The sequence below is a fragment of the Patella vulgata genome, chromosome 3 (genome assembly GCF_932274485.2).
Source record: "Patella vulgata chromosome 3, xgPatVulg1.2, whole genome shotgun sequence".
NCBI lineage: Eukaryota > Metazoa > Mollusca > Gastropoda > Patellidae > Patella > Patella vulgata.
This window is the reverse complement of record NC_065881.2, coordinates 38,675,333-38,696,475: the sequence shown is the minus strand read 5'-3', so window position 1 is coordinate 38,696,475 and position 21,143 is coordinate 38,675,333. Positions and strand designations below refer to the sequence as shown.

Sequence of the window (21,143 nt, the reverse complement as noted above, 5' to 3'; positions counted from 1 at the left end):
AAATCCATGACAAAAATCCTGTCTTCGATAATTCACCCTAAAACAGGATAAAAATCTTTATCTATTCTTTAGGCCTGAAATGTTATCTAAATTATTAATTAGACATTAATTAACTTATCCAGACCATATAATCAACTCTCGAGGTCATCGCTTGCCTGCGATATTTACTGGATTATGATCCTATTTGCTGCTCAACTTTCATTCATGATTAAATCATGGAATGGATAACCGAGACTATGTTTTTTTTTATCATACCAACTTTTGTAATGATTATCGATTCTAGGCCGGAAATTCAATCGCTAAATTCTCAGATCAGAGTGGATCAATTTGAAATTTACAGCAAATTCCCTTTACATTATCTAGCTTTTAACTATTATAGTGAGAACTGCCAGCTCTTTATCTAATTATCACCCACGTTTTGGGGCTATTCTTGGTTTGAATATCCAGGTGATACATATGTAATATTTCATACATATGGATGAGCTAAGATTTGGGGTGTATATAGCTCATTTGTGGAGAAGTATTATGGTGAAGGTGGTCACTGTACATTAATAAGTCAAATCCCAAATCTGTTTCAATATTACTTTATATACAGTTTAAAAATACATTATTTACAAGATCATATCAAAGGGTTACTAAACGTCTTAACCTTATCTCCTATCTCATCTGATCTCCCTGTATATTTTCATGTCTCTTCTGTCTGTGTAGGGGTCTTTTAAACAAACTAATTTACATACAGACAAAAGGCCAATCATTTCAACAAATCAGATTCAAGATAAAATTAGGGATAAAAATATATTGTAACAAATCAAATGAAAAGAAGTTAAACTAATATATAACTTTCATTGGGTAAAAGTTTTACAATAAAATATTGAATTAGTTAATAAGCTTTAAGCCCTAAGTAAATTAAAAGCGTTGACACTTGATTGGCACAGATCTGACTGCATTGTTAAATGTATAAATCTTTATTTCGAGCTTTCTACTAATAATCCTATTGGCACCCCAAAGATTATAACAGTACAGTCAAGACCATTCTTGCTTTTAGGCAATTACTTTATAGACTTTAAATCAAAATATTGTGGTAGAGTGATTTTATTTAGTTTATGGGTATTTTAATATGATCACAATACTAATGTAATTTTAAGTAATATGTCACACATCAATGCATCTTTAAACTATCCTGTTCTGTACACTCTTCTAACCAGTGAGTTCGAGTTCATCATCTGGTCACTGGGATTCAATTTTCACCTTTGACCCAAAGGTTTCTTGGATTTGTATTTCCTATCTCCTTGGTCACTTACTTATAGAATCTTGTAGTGTGAGGTTGAATATTTCATTCAACCTTGGTAGTGATTTTATATTTAAAGTTTCAATAGTTATAATAATAGTTTCATTTATTCGTATCAATTGTGTGTATTTGGTATTGGAAGAATTATTATCTACAGATTTATTGTTTACAGTTTAAAGGTATGTGTGGCTATTTGTTTTATCAGTTTTATAAGTTTATATATATTTTATTTGTCTTTGTTAAAGTTGTCGGACATGTAGGTTTTAAGTAAAATTGTCAAATAAGTTAAAGTTAATCTGGTTTTTGTTAATTACATTCTGCAAATACAAGGCATACAGTTTATAATAGTAACACTATTTAAAGCATTTCGCTTTAATAATATAATTAATATCAAATACCCCATATTTTATTACAGACAGAGCTATAAGGTACTTCACCTTGTTCCAGACTCTGGTTACTTTATTAAAAACCCCTTCATGGGTAAGAACATTATTATTATTAGTAAGATTATTTAGATTATGCCTGTATATTTCATACGGGTTAACAGGAGGTAGTTTCCCTTTAAAGTATTTATATAGACTAAGTATATATAAAAGTAGTAGTTAGAATAGAGATTTTAGTGTTAATATGTAATATATTATTTTAATGAATATGATTATGAATGAATTGATTTTATATGTTGGATTATGTTATTTATACTGTAATTGTATAATTTCAGGGGTTTTATTATAAGGTAATAAATTGCTGTTTTACTGAACCCTTGGTGTGGTTATTTACTTCATATTTGACCCCCTACAACAATATTAACATTAAAAGTAAAGTCAGACAGACTAATAACCTTAATGTGAGCTTTATTGCCTATGTACGTGAATAAAGAGTTAAGAATTAAATTATGTATTCTTGAAATAAAATTTGAAAAAGAACTAAAAATTAGTATCACTATTCGGTGATATAATCTCCCATAATATATCAACAATATTCTATGGTGTAATTAAGGACAATAAAATTATAGTATTAATAAATTTGTTGATTGAGCGTTCACAAGATTGATTTTACAAAGTGTAAAATGGTCATAACCCTAGAAGTCAAAGGGCCAGATGAAAGGGGGGCGGGGGCATCGGGTAATTTTATTCTTTCGGTATCAAATTTTTTATGGACATTAAATTGGCGTTGGGTGTTGTTTATTTTCAAACGTGGTTTTTCATAATAAAGGTATCTATACAGTTAGTAGAATGATTCAACTTCGCTTTTCGAGAAATGAAATAATAATATAAGGAAAGGCAGCCATCCGATGGCCATTCCAAGAAACATCCATAGCCTGAAGGTCATGTGTTCAATCCCTGCATTGGCCGAGAAAGTTCATCAGGATTTTCCTGCGTGGTTTCCCCTTGTCAGTGGCACAGAATGGAGGACCTGACAAGTACAGCTGTCTAGTTGTTCGGATGGGACGGAAAACTGAGGTCCCGAGTACACATTGACAGTTGGAATTTGATATAAGAGTAGGCTGTAGTGTCGCTGCCTGGGCAAAATTTCCCCTCATAGCACACTGTATGGCGTATGCCGTCTTCATTAGCCCAGTTCGGAGCAGAACAGTATGGCCATTAAACCCCCATTTCATTTCATTTCCATTGTGTGTGTCCTCTTTTCTGATCAAATTGGCTGTCCGTTTAATCGGTAAATTGATAGGTCAATAATAAAAGTGAAAATCTTAAAGGGAATTCTGATAGAGTTCCAATTTAACTGATCTAAAATTTTGCACTGACAGCAGTTTATTAATGTGTAACTCCTCATCGAATTCCAACAAGTACACCAATCTGATTAAAACACAGATCTTATTTGGTTTCGTTTTTTATAGTTCAAAATTTTGTTTTACTTGTCTTCACTACACTAGGATCTGGAAGAGTTGTTATATAACCTGCGTTCTGGTTGATGTGAGGGATAAGTCAATGAAACTGTTTGTTGCGGCAAGTTTGGTTAATCAAATGTCTGATGTCATAGGGTCAAAAGCCGCTCGTATGACCCCGGACGTGACCTCCCATTACAACTAGTCAGATCTTCATGTAGTAGAGGCCATTGAAAGTATACAAACGAAACATAATATAGATCTGTATATTAATCAGGATCTTGTTTTTACTTGCCAGGCCAGGTGTTCTGCATCACTGACAAGGAACTTTCTCTGTCATCGAACCAGGGACTATCTTGTAAGTGAGCCAACACACTAACCACTAAGCCAACCTAGCTCCATGTCTGGGCAAGAATGGGTTATAAACACATGAGCCACCATGCTATACTCTTCAAAAAAAAAAAGTAGGGGATATTGAAATGCAAATACCTATGCAGGTTGTGATATGATAAATAGTCATGGACACCTGACATGCTTTGAGAGTATGTTCACAGATGAAGTACTTATCGCCCCAACAGAACCACCGATCTGCACGTGGGATGGGTTCATTGTCAAATTTGATACTTCAAGGAAGGGTTGATGAAAACTGCCGCTTGCTGGTTTATCCTATCCATGTTTGCTTTCCTATTGGTTCTTGCATAAGATTTACTGTTTAGCATATCTTTGCTTTAGTGTCTTACGTTTAATTTGATCGGGAGACGTGTTCCTCAACGTCAACCAACAACACTGCATGAATTGGCTGTGGCAATGCAAGAAGAGTGGGTCAGATTGCCCCAAATCGTGATTGGACGGTTGATTAGGAGCATGCCACGACGAATTGCTGAATGTCGGAGGATTGGTGGAGCAATTACTCATTAAGACAAAAATCAAAAACGTCATTTTCACTTTTGACAGTGTATCTCTTTGTGAGTGAATTGGAGCCATCAGATAAGCCGCCCATATGAACTGTTTATGTTCATGTGTAGGCAATTGGCCCGTTATTAACATACACGGGTTACCTCTAATAAAAACAGATGTGCATTCCGCAGTTTTGTATTGTTTCTGAATATCCCCTACTTTTTTTTGAAGAGTATAGTAGCACAAAACATAGACATGTCAATCTGATTAAAATACAGATCTATATTTCGTTTCATTTTTTTTATACTTTCGATGGCTGACCGGTTGTAGCGATAGGTCGCGTCAGAGGTCATACGAGCGGCTTTTGACCCTATGATGTAAGACATTTAATTAACCAATCAGCATTGATGTTACTAGTGGATTACCCACAGTTCCATGCAAAACACGCCTAAAGCTCGCCATAACAGACCGCTTCATTGTCTAATTCCTTACACCATTCAGAACACGTCAATGATAACAACTCTTCCAGATCCTAGTGTAGTAAAGACAAGTAAAACGAAATTTTGAACTATAAAAACGAAACAAAATAGGATCTGTGTTTTAATCAGATTGTAGACATATTGACATATTCTGATTTAATCATATATATACAATAATTAACAACTCCTAACTATGTAATTAACCTGCAGCTAATTATAAATGTTATGTTAAGAACTGCAGTATATATCACAATCACGTTTTGGGAAAAGGGGGGGAGGGTAACGTCAGGACATGAGGTCGTGGAACACTGTGCATTTAAAAAAATCTGGTTCACTTGACAATTTTCAGGTTGCATAAGTTGAACGTAATAAAATAAAAGCGAATTCAACGGTTAAACAATAGTAACTTTCACAATTTTGATTTTGATTCAATCTTGTTACAATATATAGTCCAGTTTATCGAATTGTTAGTTATTTTGAGACATGCATGCCAATTTTTAAGGGTTGTAAGAAATTGTGTTAAGTTATAAGCCTTACTAATTACCCAACCCATATAAATTCATAAACATAAAAAAGCAATTTTATACAAAAACAAAAAATCAGCATCAAAATAAATTTATAGATTTTTTCGACAAAATTACTTTAAGCAATTCTGATATATGATACAGTACTAATAAAATGCTAGAACTCATCTCGGCTAAAATATCATTGGTATAAAACATTTTAAAATAATGCACCAAAATGCTGTCAATAACAGATAATGCATTTTAATTAAATAAAATGGGGTTTAATGATTTTTATTCCTACTTTTCTGCTCTAATTAGGCTAATGCTATTAGAGTAATTTCAACCGGACAGCAATACGATCTACTTTTATTTTTATATCCAACTGTCAAGGGTTCTTTAACATGCAGTGACCGCCCTAGACTCTTAAAACCTTTAGCCAAATTAAAATTTTATTAGCTAATTCAGAAAGTTTTAGCCAAATATTTTACATCATTTTTATTCATGTTTGTTAATTAAAAATGAAAATAAATGTTTATCTCCTTGACTGTCCAAAAGTTCACATTATGGAGAATATGAATGCAGATAACAAAAAAATGTTTATAGGATAGATTACTTCACACAGCCACATGATTAATTCATCCTAACAGAAAAGACACGATGATTCTTTTTAAGACACCACTGATCAAATGCTCTGACAAATCCAAAATTTATGCTTTCCGATCCATCCATTTTTATAAACATGAGGTCATTGAGGGTTAGCTCGGTCTAGGTCTAATTTTTGTCCACATGTTGATGAAGCCAACGAATGACTTGCGTCAGAGATGACACTCTCACTTTCAGAAGTAGATTCTGGACTAACAGTAATTGTAGGAAGGAAAAAAGAATATATCCTTTTAATTTTGGGTTTACTAGTATGAGTTGTCATTATTGTACGTTTTATTTATTTGCTGTGTGAGTAAAGAAAATTTGTAGTGAAGCAAATGCCAAACCCAGTGCCAGACAAAAGGGACGTCGTAACTGATAGTTTTATAATTTCGAGACTAGATCTTTCGGTCGTTTTAATGCGTAACATTGACTGATTTGAGACTTGTAAGATTGAGACTTAACTAGAGTAATTAATGTACTAACAAGCCAACAGTGAGGCTGATCCCAAAATAAATAGACGACACACATTAATTAATCGCACATTTATTTTTTTCAAAAGTTTCGAGCAATCAAACTACACACTTAAGTCTCATCACTCTCTATCAGATAGAATCAAGATTATCTTGTCCCAAAGCATCGACCAATGAAATTGATTAGCTCTGCTTAGGCCTTAGCTTTAGCTTGAAATGTTAATCATTGAAATCAGTCAAGACATTCACCTAATGAACATCTACATCAGGTTTAAACCTTCTACCTCAATAAAAAGCAGAGTTTTTATGTTCCAAAGTCTTGACCAATCAAATTGCTTATCGCTCCTTAGCCCAGGCAGAAAATTTGCACAATTGAACTTAGTCAAGGTAATGATATAATGGATCTATATTCAGAGTTTCAAGGTTCTCACTTCATTATAACCAAAGTTATCGTGCCCCTAAAGCATCAACCCAGGGGCATGCTGGCAGGGAGTTTAGGAGGACGGTGTCCTCCCAGGCCCCCATTAAACAATAAGTCCACCCGTATAAGCTCTAATTTTCACGCGGAATCCCCTCAAAAAATTGAGAGTAAATATATTATGCTGACGTGCAAATGTCTGTCACCTTAAGGTGAAATGGTCTTTGATACATGTATTCATGCCTCGATATGTATAAGATGCAATTTATTATTTGGATAGAAATACATTGTATTAGCATTATCTTAAGCAGACCTGTCATGAGTGTCTTGTGTAGTACAGTAGTATGTCTTATAGTCAAAATAGCAGCATAAATTTGGAATATATGATACCTAGATTTCTCCCAGAAGTGCTTGCAAAATGCGTTTCCTGTTGTCAAATTTCAAAAATTTTCTGGAGGGAGAACCCCCCAAGACCCCCCTACCAGCGGGTCGCCTTCGGCGCGCGGTTTGACTTTGACGACCGACAGGTTAGGCCCGTCCTCCCGGGCCCCTTTGGGGCCAGCACACCCCTGCATCAACCAATCAGATTGATTATCTCTGCCTACCAGTAGCAGACAATATTCATAATCGAACTACATCAAGGTATTCACCTAATGAATGCCTACACCAAGTTTGAACATACTAGCTCAATTAGAAGGAGAGTTTTTGTGTTCCAAAATGTTGGCCAATCATATTGCTTAACGCTCTGCTTACCCTGAGCAGAAAACGCTCATTATCGAACTTAGTCAAGGTATTGATGTAATGAAACTATACACCAAGTTTCATCCCTCTCACTTAATTAGGACTAAGTTATCGTGTCCCAAAGCATCAACCAATCAAATTGCTTAACTCTGCTTACCCTAAGCGGAAAATGCTCATCTTTGAACTCCATCAAGGTATTGACCTAATAAACACCTACTCCAAGTTTGAACATTCTAGCTCAATTAGAAAGAGAGTTATTGTGTCCAAAAAGTGTGACGGACAGACAGACGAACCCATTTTAATAGTCCCCTGCTTTCTTCGAAAGGCGGGGGACAAAAATAGACACTCCATTGAGGCAATCGAAAGAAGCCTTGAACAAGACGATTTCAAGTTTAATAATATTAGCAGATTTACGAAATAACACTCTCTAAAATTCATTCGCCAAAATTTTCGCTAGTATCATCACTTTATTCGCCAATAAAAAAAATTGTCGGCATTAGCAAATTGCCGAATGTCTAGGGCGGTCATTGACATGCAGGGCAGCAGTTTGAAAATAAATGATTTTAGATGTTTGAAATTTTTTCTTTTAAAGATTAAAATATATGTTCATGGGCATGCAAAGATGAAAAAGTATCAGCAAATTTAGATTTAAGATTAACAAGATCATAAGAAGAGTAATTTTGATTATTTTCTAAATACTGAAGTCGAGCTTTGAATTCCCTTTCCATACCCAAATACATCTTTTTAAAATGTGGCCCTGGATGAGATTGGATCATATTCTGTGTCAAAGACAAATTGTCGATCAAATCTTTTAGATCTGACACAGCTACAGGATCATTTATACTTCCATCACTTAGGGAGTCATCTATAACTTTGGGGACAGTGTTTTCATTTGCTGTTTCCTGTATAGCATAGCGAAATGAACCATCTAATCGAGCTGATTTGCATGTTATAGAAGACTCAAATGGCGGACTTCCTCTAGCTCTGATATTCTTTGGTAGATCTGTCATAGCCATCACATTTTCTTCGTCTCTTGTAAGTTTAACATAGCCAGGGACCTCTATAAATACAAAAAGAGAATAATTCAAGAATTGAATCCCGAGATGTTACCAGGGTCTATATTTAAGTAATGTCCTTAAACTTTAGATTAGAATTTTGAACTAGACGCAATATTTACCTCATTTATTTACCCTGAACATAGTGCTATAACAAGATTCAAATCAACATTCAGTGTTCTCTCCCTGAGAAAATTTGAGTCAATATCCTGACTTTTGAGGTCATTGTGAGATAACCGTAAATTTGTACAGTTTGTCGCCCCACTACCCACTCACTAGTGGTACTACTAACTGGGCAGTTTACTATAACCCTGAATATGATAGTGATGAGATAGTATAAGGCCACGGAGGAGTGGAGGAAGAATGATGCTATAATAATATATAATTTAAATTAAGCTTTTAATTTTTTGGGACTGGGCCTAAATTTCCTGGCATTTGAGTTTATTGATGGGAGCAAATTCTTGTGAATGAGAGAATAAGAAATGGGACAGAATCTCCAGGCCTGCACAATAAATTCTTTCTGTTTTGTGAGAGTTGACAGAAAATTTGTACAGTTTGTCACCCCAGGACCCACTCACTAGTGTTACTACTAACTGGGCGATTCACTATAACTGTAAATATAATAGTGATGAGAGAGTGCAAGACCACAGATCAGGAGTGGAAGAATGATAATGGAATCGAGCAGGGTAGATGCGAAAAAATTCCAGACAGCTACATATATTTATGTAACTGAGCTTTTACTAGTTTTAGCACCGTAGTCACAAAAAAATTTCAAATAATATGTAATTTGGGACTGGGTCTGAGCTGACTTTGTCTCACGGGGGAATTTACATAGTCTCATGCCCCTCCCCCTGAATCTGTGCCTGGGTACAACAACTTAGGAAATGTAATAAATATAGGAAAACCTGCTGAAGCTATTTTAATTAGTTACAGAGATGTTTATTTTTAAAAATTAGTTTTCCCATATTTATTACATTTCCTAACTACTTGTACCATTCTCAATTCAATAGATTTAAATCTTTTTTTAAAAATTGGGCTAGCCTCACACCTGAAACGTACAGCAGACTGTAATCAAATAGCAGAAAAAGAAGTTGGCAGAATTGACTTCGACTACTAAATTGGATATTTTTTGCCCTATATATTTAGCTTAATACAATAAAATCATATGAACAAGAACGATCTTTCATGTCCACAAACTATTTGTGACATATTTTGGGTAAATCGAGGGCTATATATCGACGAATGACTGATGGATCTCATAGATGTAACCAGATTTTATATCAAAATCTGAAGAAAATTGTAGATTCAAACACATTCACAAATGTTTACATTTAATGTAGTGCAGATAATCCCCCTCTCATCCTAGCGCCCGAAGGGCGTGATGGATGAGAAGGATTATATGAATATATAGCCCGAGGGCTCGAGGATTTATATTGCATATTTCTCATTGTTCTTTCAAACCATGCACAATCGCTCAAACTTTAAAGGCTAAAAAATAGCTCACCGAATCGGCGTGTATAAACACGTGACCACGCTCTATATAAACGATCACAACACTTTCAGTATTGTCTTTTTAAAGATTTGTTGACAGCCGAATATAGCACAGGGAGGGCTCAAGGGAGGGAAGATAAATCCTCGAGCCCTCGGGCTATATATTCATATAATCCTTCTCATCCATCACGCCCTTCGGGCGCTAGGATGGGAGGGGGATTATATTCCATATATGCCCTTCGGGCATCTCGGATTTATATTGCATAGTTTAAAGGGTTGTCAACAAAGGAAATAACAACTAAAACAAATTAGTAGTTCATTTATTATTTATTCCGCAGCCAGCATACAAAATAAACAAATTTCGCACATACTGGTGGTAAAACCTGGCAAATATATATCCATATTTCCTGTTTGCAGCCTTCAAAATGTCTGAATATGAACAACCACCATTAAATGTCGAAGAAGTTGATGCCCCTCTAATTGAGTGGGCTTTAAAAATAGAAGTATCAATACCAGCTAACTTTAATATTTGACTTAAACACCTAGCAGAAGTTCCTGGAGCTACAGCCTTCTTCGTATAAAAGGAAAACAAATCCATGACTGGATTTACGGTATTCTGCTGTTGTACGGATAAACTGTCTCGAAGTAAAACAAGGACAGATCCTGACATCTTAAAAACTTGGAATTTTAACCCTGAATAACGGTGTTAAAGGTTGAGAAATTTTCGAAACCTTATTTACTCTCAAGGTTATAACAGAGCCTGAATCATATAAAGCATTAAGGCAAAAGTCTGTTAAAATTTGACATCTCTAAGCTGTAGCTAAAGCCAACAAACCAACTGGTTTTATATGTCAGTATTCTCAAAGATAAATTTTGCAATGGATACAGCGTACCCAAATAATTTACTAATATTGAAGCATTCCAAGTAAACAGATATTTATGGAGTTACAGAGAATCAAATGTTTTTTACCCTATAAGGAAATTGTTAGACATATCTCCTAAGAAATTTATAAAACTACAGATGATGAAATGAATTAATTTGTTGTCCACAACACCAAAAATTTCATCTTCTCCAGCTAGGCCAATGCATACTGTTCGTAGTAGATGGCCGCCAAGAATTAAGGATGATATTAGCAGATTGCTTTGATATTCCTCTATTATAGAAGGATTGCCAGGTATCCTGCATCCTGTTAGATATAGATTTTACCTCTAAGAGAATGTAAAGCACCATTGTGGCTTAAACGTAAAAAGGTTTTTGCGAACCGGTAACCGAACTGGGTCAGCTGTGAGCATTGATAGTAAAATTGGATACCATACAGGAGTTGACCAGCCTGGAATGATTATGGCTGCTTGATCTGTTTTGAAATACCTTTTCCAGAACCATTGATACATATATAGAAAAAGCATTGCATGCTAGAAAAAAAGGTCTGGATATCAAGAAACATTTTCCTAAATGTCTATTTAGTCTGGAAGCAAACAGATCAACATCATGTATGAAAAAATGATTACAAATCTTTGTAAAGATATACTCGTTTAGCTTAATTCCGTTGAACTAGAAAATATTCTAGACAAAATGTCTATCATTACATTAGATTTACCAACAACATGTTTGGCTGACAAAAGGATTCCTTTTTTCAAAGACCACAGCCAAACTTCTTTAGACAATTCAAAAAGATTACCAATATAACCACCCTGATTATTTATATAAGTAATACCAAAGTATTATCAGCCTGGATACGTGTATAAAAAACAAATATGACCACAGACAGAACATTGAATATTACTCAAACTCCTAAATAATTTATATAGTTTCCTTGCTCTTAAAGATTTCAACGGCCATTGCTTTGGAATTTACCCTGTGGGCACCCCATCCATATGGGAAAGCATCTGATGTTATGAACCATTTATACATGTATACTAGGTGGATGAATATAAAACTCATTATATATAAACCTTAGATATCCACCATTCTATTTCCAAAAACATTGCCTGAATATGAATGATATCATTATCATAGCTGAAGATACAGTGTGACAGAAATATATTTTTCTGTTTGTCTAAATAATGAATAAATATAATGCAAGTATAATAGCAGTTCTACTAAAGGAACACTGACCAATAAATGATGGCTCATATGAATTAATAAATTTGAACTAAACAAAATTTCCTCAGCTATTATTTATTTTAGAAACTCTCTCATATGTCAACAAGCTTGATAACTTTCTGTATTAATTATGAAGCCTAAAATACTTTCTGTATTAATTATGAAGCCAAAACTAAAAAAGCCTGTACATAGCAGATAAAGAATCATCTATAAAGTATGTACATATAATTTTCTGTTTCCTGAGCCAAGCAAACAAAGGTTTGAGAATTTTTGTAAAGATACATGTATGTGTAACTGAAGAAAGACCAAAAGGTAAACATGAAAACACATAAACTTGATCTCGCCATTTGAAACGTAGATATATTTGATGATCAAGACAAACAGGAATCGAAAACTAAGTCTCTTTAATATCAATGGATGTTAAAAAATCGTTCTGTTTAATAGCCTTAGGGCAATTGCAAGTGTTTCCTGCTTAAACAGTTTTTTTTTTTTTTTTTTTTTTTTTTTTTTAATAATAATAATTATAATAATAATATAACTGTATGCTGATGATACAGAATCGATGGCTTTCTTAAATATCATTTAAATGACTTCCTCATCCATTAAAGACATCTGTTGATGATTAAAAGGCAGGCTATTTGGAATAGCCTTCAAAATAAATGAGTTGAATTAAAGTCAATCTTATAACCACTAACGATATTCACTGATCTGAGGTAATAGTGGCCCAGTAATATATAAATTTGTCCAGCATAAAATATTTATTACTTTCCAATGTCTAGAGGTAGTTTTGGCGAGGTAATCTGCCTCTCGCCCTGCTCCAGTTGGAGATGACAGCCCTTGAAGGGCCTGCCGGAACAATCCAGCCGGACAAAGTGTCAACAACAGGCCTTGTTGTTAAATATATTGGGTGCTACCTTTTGCTGCTTCAGAGACAACTCTAAATGGGCCTTACCTAAGGTTATGATAGAATCTACAATAGAGGACTACCTCAGGGTCAATATTTTTATTTAAAAGAGGTATCAGAGGGCATAAACCCAGACATAACAGTTTTAGAACCTCCTGAAGATAACAATCCTGAGCCGCTTAGGGCAGGGCATGACAAATATCCTGGTCCAACAAAGGTGGCAACAATCTCTTGCATTTAACTGATAGCGGATAGGAGAATGTCAATTACTTTTTCTCGACCCTTTTTATTGGTATTTTGGTTTATCACAGAATCATTAAAGACATCATCACCCTAAAAGATTTTGGGGATGTCAAACTTAGTTTCTTGTGTTTACTCCATGAATTCATCATACAAACTTTGAGGATCCATGATATCTAAACCTGATCCATTATTAGTTACCGGTACTTAAAATGTTATTGTATACTTTTTATCTTCATGATGTACTGATACCGCATCTTCAAAATCATGTGATGCAGGTCTATTAGCCGACCTAACAGACTGATGAACATCAATTACCATCAAGACTTTGATTTTAAGATGGATTGTTATATTAAATCAGTGAAGACTGGACATCAAGGAAACCTGGTTTTGAAGAAACTCAAATTCATTTTTATCTACTAAAATGCCACCACCTGAAAATATTACTTGCATTATGATTTAAGCCTATAGCAGTGGCCGTAACGGCTCATTTTGTCGTAACGACATTATTTGTTGCAGGCTTATTAATAACAACCTTTTTATTAGATCTACTTATATACTTATTATTATTACTGGTATAAGGGTAACCCTCTTTACTATTGTTAATATTATGTTAATAATCAGTACCGGTAATAATGCAAAATAATATTACTTGCACTATGAATATGATTCAAGCCTATAGCAGGGGCCGTAACGGCTCATTTTGTCGTAACGACATTTTTTGTTGCAGGCTTCTTAATAACAACCTTTTTATTAGATCTACTTATATACTTATTATTACTAATAGTATAAGGGTAACCCTCATTATTGTTAATATTATGTTAATAATCAGTACCGGTAATAATGCAAATTAATATTACTTTCACTATGATTCAAGCCTATACTATAGCAGGGGCCGTAACGACATTATTTGTTGCAGGCTTATTAATAACAACCTTTTTATTTGATCTACTTATATACTTATTATTACTACTAATATAAGGGTAACCCTCTTTATTATTTTTAATATTATGTTAATAATCAGTACCGGTAATATAATGTTAACATTACGATCATCATTAATTTTTTTTTTTTTTTCATTATGAACATGATCATATATCAATCAAATTCTGTCAACTCAACACAATTGAATTGGATAAAGTTACAAACCAACTATATTATTGGCGTTCAATTCTCGTTTATGAGATTTAAAGGCCTTTACAGACCTTTTAGCGGTAAATTTCCGTTATTACGCTCGTTTTTACCTATGGGTATGCTAAAAATGTTATTATCGAGTTCGGAATCGGAAGTATACCTACATCATCGGACTGCTGTTGTAAACATCCGGTTTATTCTCGATTGTCCCACTCATGGGGAATATATTATAATCTCTTGTCAAAAAAGCCGTATAATAATTACGACATTTAAATCTAGCAAGTTTGCAGTTACATTATGATCATTTAAAAGATCTGCCTCGCAGAATCCCTAAAAATCGCTTTCCTCCATATAAAGAGTGAAATTTAAAGTCAACACTTCGTGATGACCGCGACTAAAAACAAACAAAAAAAACCCCGGTGAATCAGCGATTCTACCTTATACCTGTCGATGAAAACGAAGGTAGATAATATAAATGGACCTAAAAATACAGGTCCATGATAAAACATAAATGATCAACACACATTGAACACAATGGAAAGAAAATTTAAGAACATGATAACAGCGTTATCACGAACACACGAATGTGCACGGTCTAGATCAAAAGAGAAAAAGACAATACTGAAAGTGTTGTGATCATTTATATAGAGCGTGGTCACGTGTTTATACACGCCGATTCGGTGAGCTATTTTTTAGCCTTTAAAGTTTGAGCGATTATGCATGGTTTGAAAGAACAATGAGAAATATGCAATATAAATCCGAGATGCCCGAAGGGCATATATGGAATATAAACATGATTACTCTTATATGGCCATATGAACAAATCTGAAAAAAAAAAAAAACTTTAAGATCTCTGCAGTTGCCCCCAGGATAGCTGGCAATTGCCGAGACAGTTTCGTTCAGTAAATGCTGTGGAGACTGTTCAGAAGATAGACATAAGGATAGACATAGGTGAAGACAATACAGTTGGGTCATTCCATGTCAAGTATACCAAATTTCAGAAAGTTAGGAACCTGACAAACACCTTCAAAAAAAATTATAAAAGATATATGTTATAGTGACGTTAAACTAACAAATCCGAAATTTTACCTCTCTAGGTCAAAAACCGCTGAGATATAGCCATTTGAAATTAGGGTGTTGAAACGGACCATAAATTCAGTAATTTTCTTTAGTTTCACCTGTTTTAAAATAACATTTCTAATATGATTAGAAGTATCTAACTTTGTATTCTAAAACAACATTTGGTATAGATTACAAATTTAGCTTCACACTCAATATGCGATTCATACTTTTTCGCCACCATGTGGCAAAATGTGGAACTAATTAACTATTTACTTATTTTTCAGGATTTCGGCATCCTGGCAAAGTCACTCAATGCAAAACCTCCAGAATTGGTATAGTCAAAGTCAGTTGGTCTGTTATCAATTTACAAAAGATTTTGAGTCAATGGGATATATACTTTCCAAAATATTCAGCCTCGAAATTCATTTCACACTAAAATTATGCAAAATTTACCCATTTTATCCTTCCATTTTGGCCATTTACCCTGCTATAACACACATTAAACCCCATCTTGTGTATTTGATGGCTTATATCTTTAACTGGCACTGGAAATTGATGGAGTTTTATAGGCTGTTATCGCCTATTATTAAAATTGTTGACATACTTGATACTTTGTTGAAATCTAAATCAGTATCAGATCAACAAGCCCACAGTGTGGCTTATGACCCCCGCAGAAATCCCAAAATAAACAGATGACACATTTATCTTTTTCAAATCAAACTGATTATCTATGCTTAGTCTAAGCATAAAATGCTCACGATCAAACTCAGTCAGGTTTCATCACTCTCCATCAGTTAGAATCAAAGTTAACGTGTCCCAAAGCATCGACAAATGAAATTGCTTAGCTTTGCTTAGCTTTAGCAGGAAAAATTAATCACTGAACTCAGTCAAGACATCTATATCTCAATCAAAAGTTGAGTTGTTACGTTCCATAGTCTTGACCAATCAGATTGCTTATCGCTACTTAGCCTACTTGATATAATGAATCTATTCTCAGAGTTTCATCGTTTTCACCCAATTAGAACCAAAGTTATTGTGTTCCAAAGTCCCAACCAATCAAATTGCTTATCTCTGATTAGCCTTAGTGGAAAATGTGCATGATAACGCTCTTGAGCAACCAGTTTGTTGGATATTCAGCGCTTTATAAATAGATTATTATTATTACCGAACTATGTCAAGGCATTCACCTAATAGACACCTACACCAAGTTTCAACATTTTACCTCAATTAGAAGGAGAGTTATTGTGTTCCATAGTCTCGACCAATCAGACTGAAGTCTCTACTTTGCCTAAGCAGAAAATGCCCACCATCGAACCTTGTTAAGGTATTGATGTAATGAAACTATACACGAAGTTCAACCACTATCACTCAATTAGAATCAAAGTTGTCGAGCTCCAAAGTCTCAACCAATCAAATTGCTTATGGCTCTGCTGACCCTGAGCCGAAAATGCTCATTATCAAACTTAGTCAAGATATTGATGTAATGAAACTAGACACCAAGTTTCATCTCTCTTACTTAATTAGAACTAGTTATCGTGGCTCAAAGCATCAATCAGTCAAATTGCTTATCTCTGCTTACCCCAAGCAGAAAATGCTCATCTTCGAACCCCATCAAGGTATTCACCTACCGGTTATAAACACCAACACCAAGTTTGAACATTCTAGCTCAATTACTTAATGTGTTCTAAAATGTGTGAATCGCACATTCAGTGTGATGCTTAATTCTTAAACTGCTGAATTTATGGTCCGTTCCAACACCCTAATTTCAATTTCGGATTTGGTAGTTTAAGGCCATAAACTATAACATATAATTTTTTCGGAGGGGGTCGGGTTTCCACCATTGGTTCAGTTGACATGGAATGACTCAGTCACAACATATATACTTACCACCGTCATATAAAGGCAGTGATTTAACACTTATCTTACATCTAAAGAGTTCAATCCATAAAAATATTTCTTGAGACAGGTGTATAGGATTATCAATCTCTTTAGTACAGCACTGATCTTGAAAATAACAATGAATCTTTCCATCAGATGTCAACCATATGCTAATTGCTCCCTGACACTTTTTATCAAATTTTTTTACCATAAATAAGTTCCTCGTATTTGGCATTGATGTTAAACCAGAATTTGATAAAAATATGCCGACAGTCCACCAATTGGCCTTTGGATTACCCAAAACATCAATTTGTCTTATTTCTTTTTCTTTCAAAGGCATTTCATACGCAACATAAGCACCAGGATTTTCATTGTAGAGCTTAAGCTTGGTGCCATTCACATTTCCCATTTCATCAAGTGGTATAAAAGAGTTGACAGGTGCTGAAATAAAATGAAATATACCACAAATGATGTTTTTGATTAAAGGACCAAAAGCCAATAAGGATGCAGCAATAAATATCCCAAACTATTCTCTGTAAGTACAGAAATACAAATGATGCCAGTCATTTGCCGATATATTCATTATTAGCTAAATATAATATAATAACCATTTCTATACACAAAGAACAACTTTTAACGTAATTTATTGAAATTCACAGCGAATATGGAATTTTCCGATGACTATGCATAACAATAGATCGCCCTCATTTCTCAGCCAATCAACGCCGGGAATCTTATTTCCATGTACGGTTCCATGCATACTACGGGCATAGTAACTGAGATTAAACTTTGGCACGAAAATTGCATGGGATTCATGGACATGAATATCAAATACACGTTATCATACGTGGAGTTCCTGATGCCGTTTGGTGAGTGATTAAACTGTCAATGTAATTGTAAAATACCTTTTTTATAAAGCAGTTAAACGATGTATGTTTGTTGAAGAGTTCCCCCGTAACTTTTATCGTTTGTTCGTTCGTGGGGTATTACGCACACGTTCCACCTAAATGTCTTTGATCTGGCCGGCGTAAAAAAGATAATTACCTAATCAGCATTCTTGATCCCACATCGAGATATAAATTAATCTATGACCCCATGTCTGTGCAGTTTTAGTCGGATTGATTAATGACAGATATTAACGACACTACACTTTATTATTAATACACAAAGATAGTTGGATGACCCTTCTCAATCTGTTATTCGATTTAGATGGTTAACAAAATTTATTTGTACTGTTAATTCCAACGTATATTGAGCTTTTTTTCCATATTTCATTTTTACGGTCTATTTCAGAGTAATGAAGTCAAATCCACACGCAGAAAGAAAGGCGCCGTACATCATCATTTACAAATCACATTTCAATCATGTTTGACTTTTATGATACATTTTGCATAACTTCATCTTTTTACTCCTGTACTGTTTTACTCGAGGAAATTAGAACAACAATACTCTTCTGGCGGAAATGAATCATTTGGACTGCACTCGATGGTAGAGGGACTCTATCAAAAAGTCACTTTAAAACACAGTTTCAAAATCACTGTTGTGAGAAGAGATGGTCGGACATTATACATGTAAAACAAAATCTAAATTGGATCTTAAATTAAAATAAATTACAAAACAAATTATTCCGTAGTCAGTTGTTTTATTAAACTAGGGGATTAAGGAATCAGTCAGGCGTTAATGAATAACACACCGGCTGTATGTAGGTAATTAAGGAATAAACATTCCGAATATGCATTCGGTCACTGTGACGTCACAGGCATCTGAGGGGATTAAGAGTGTTTTTGATAACTGGCAAAGTCGTTTTTACGGCAAGTCTATATTTGCAACTTTAAGTGAAGATAGCTCAATTAATTTTAATCAAATTGATGTTAACTTGCCGTAAAGTGCATATAGTAACCATTGGCTACCGAAAAGTTTCCTTGTCCATCTTATGTGCCCTTTAAGTAAAGAAAGCATTTGGAGAAATTGTACATAATCAACCAGATTAAGCTTATCTATAAGATTATCTAGACTACAAGTGTGTGTTTGGAAATATCAACAATCCTACATAAAACTGAATGTTTTATTTCTTTAAGCTTAAGAATGCCAAGGATGTAGATAATAGTCAGAAAAAATAACTTTGCGGTTATTCTGTGAATTTCATCCATTGATTCAATGATAAGAAATAAAAAGAACAAAATTATTTTCATTCAACTTGATACAGTATCTAATTATCTACATCCTGGATGATATGATAAAGGTATCTAATAATCTTTACATGGAATTAACCATTTTTATTCATTAAAATATATCTGTGACACATCCTTTAACACATATATGTAGTTTTGAGTTTGTGCATTTTTATTTACCTGTTCCTATATCAAAAACCATATTTCCAAAGCGTATATCAAAACAGATATGTAATCCAAGTGTTTGATTAACTGTAGACCATTTGATAGTTTGGCTTTTATTATTTACAATTATCTCAACACCTTCATTTATATTTTTGATATATCCTTTACCAAATTCCTTTTTCAATTTAATAGAACACCTTAATACAACAGCATCACCTGAAAAATTTATCATGAAACTTTGATCAGTAACTAATAAATAGTGAAATAACCCAGTTCAACATGTGATTTACCTCCCTTGAACAAGGGTTATCTCAGTAATTCTGTGCCCTGTTTCACAAAAACTTAAATCTCCTTAAAATCGTCTTAAACTAAAATTCAATCCTAACTTAAGATAGATGCGTTTCACAAAAAGATTTTAAGCATTTTAGATAAAATCCACTAAAATAATATTGTAAGTTAAAATTGTATCTTAACTTAAAATAGTGGCGTTTCACAAAACTATTTTAGGGACAATTTTAACTAAAATCAATTTTAACTTAGGACAGCTGTCGCCCTCCCCTAACTTAATATCATGACATTAACAAACATTGATTAGAGTTACGTTGTGAGATCTATTGTGACATATTTGGAATAATGATAAAATTGCCAATGGCCCGGGTTATATAATTTAAACATACTAAAATAATTTTCATTAAATTTCTTTTCATTGCACGGGAAATATAGCTGCGGCCCACCCGTTTATTTTATTGTAAGGCAATATAAGCAATTAAATGACTCAAATTAAAACCCTAAGAACAAAAACCCCAGTAAACAAAGCTCTTTGTTACTATTTTATATATTACCATATGATTCAAGTATAAATTATACTAGTTGCAAATAATTATAAAAAAATATCTTTGTAGGCCTACAATTGTTTAAAATGAGAGAGAGAGAGAGAGAGATGGGGTTTAACGTCCACTAGACACAAACTAGATCATTTCGGGACTAACACATGATCAATTGTATTTGAATAATTCGCTTGCGCGTAGGGGTCTTTAGTAGTGGGAAGAAACCCACCGGCCACCAGGTAGGACAGGCGACCCTACTCCCTGTCACGTACAACCGGGAAAATCGAAACCCTGTCAGTCCTATAATACTAGATACGCCATATGCAATATTTATGGTTTTGGGGTTATGATGACAAGGGTATTTTATATTGGGAAAAAATCATTTGAATTTAGTAAGATAGATAGGCATTATCTAATAAGGTGTGTGGCACTTTGGCATTTTCAAAGTATTATTGAAAGGGTCCGTGGGACTGACATTTCAAATCTATTTAAGTTGTTAAATACTTTTAAAATTGGACAATACTTTAGTCTAGATTAATCCTTTGAGTCAGAAGTATCACATGTTTGTGACAATTCTCAATAGTTTCTGTTATCCAAAATACCATAAAATTACGAAATTCAAGCAATTTAGTTTATCGATACGCATTATTTCCATTGAAGCCTGCAAGTAAATCAAATGCCAAGGTCACGAAGCGACATGCAAGTTCAAGGTCAACCAACTGATACATTTCAAGACGAATAATACTCAATAAACTTATTTATTTCATTTCTATACGACTATCTGACCATGTGCAGACATTGTTACAACGTATGAAACACTCCTGG

General features: G+C 34.1%; 1 protein-coding gene across 1 annotated transcript in view; it reads right to left on the bottom strand.

Annotated features, from left to right (window-relative positions):
- Nucleotides 1-568: 568 nt before the first annotated feature.
- The window catches only part of LOC126814450 (uncharacterized), a 39,645-nt gene continuing 19,070 nt past the window's right edge, over nt 569-21,143 (bottom strand). Inside the window, exons 3-5 of the mRNA XM_050539585.2 lie at nt 19,507-19,707; nt 17,165-17,596; nt 569-8,347 (exon numbers count right to left, since the gene is read on the bottom strand). Of these exons, the coding sequence (XP_050395542.1) occupies nt 7,881-8,347; nt 17,165-17,596; nt 19,507-19,707 (1,100 nt within the window). The 3' untranslated portion in view covers nt 569-7,880. The remainder of the gene's footprint in view (nt 8,348-17,164; nt 17,597-19,506; nt 19,708-21,143) is intronic.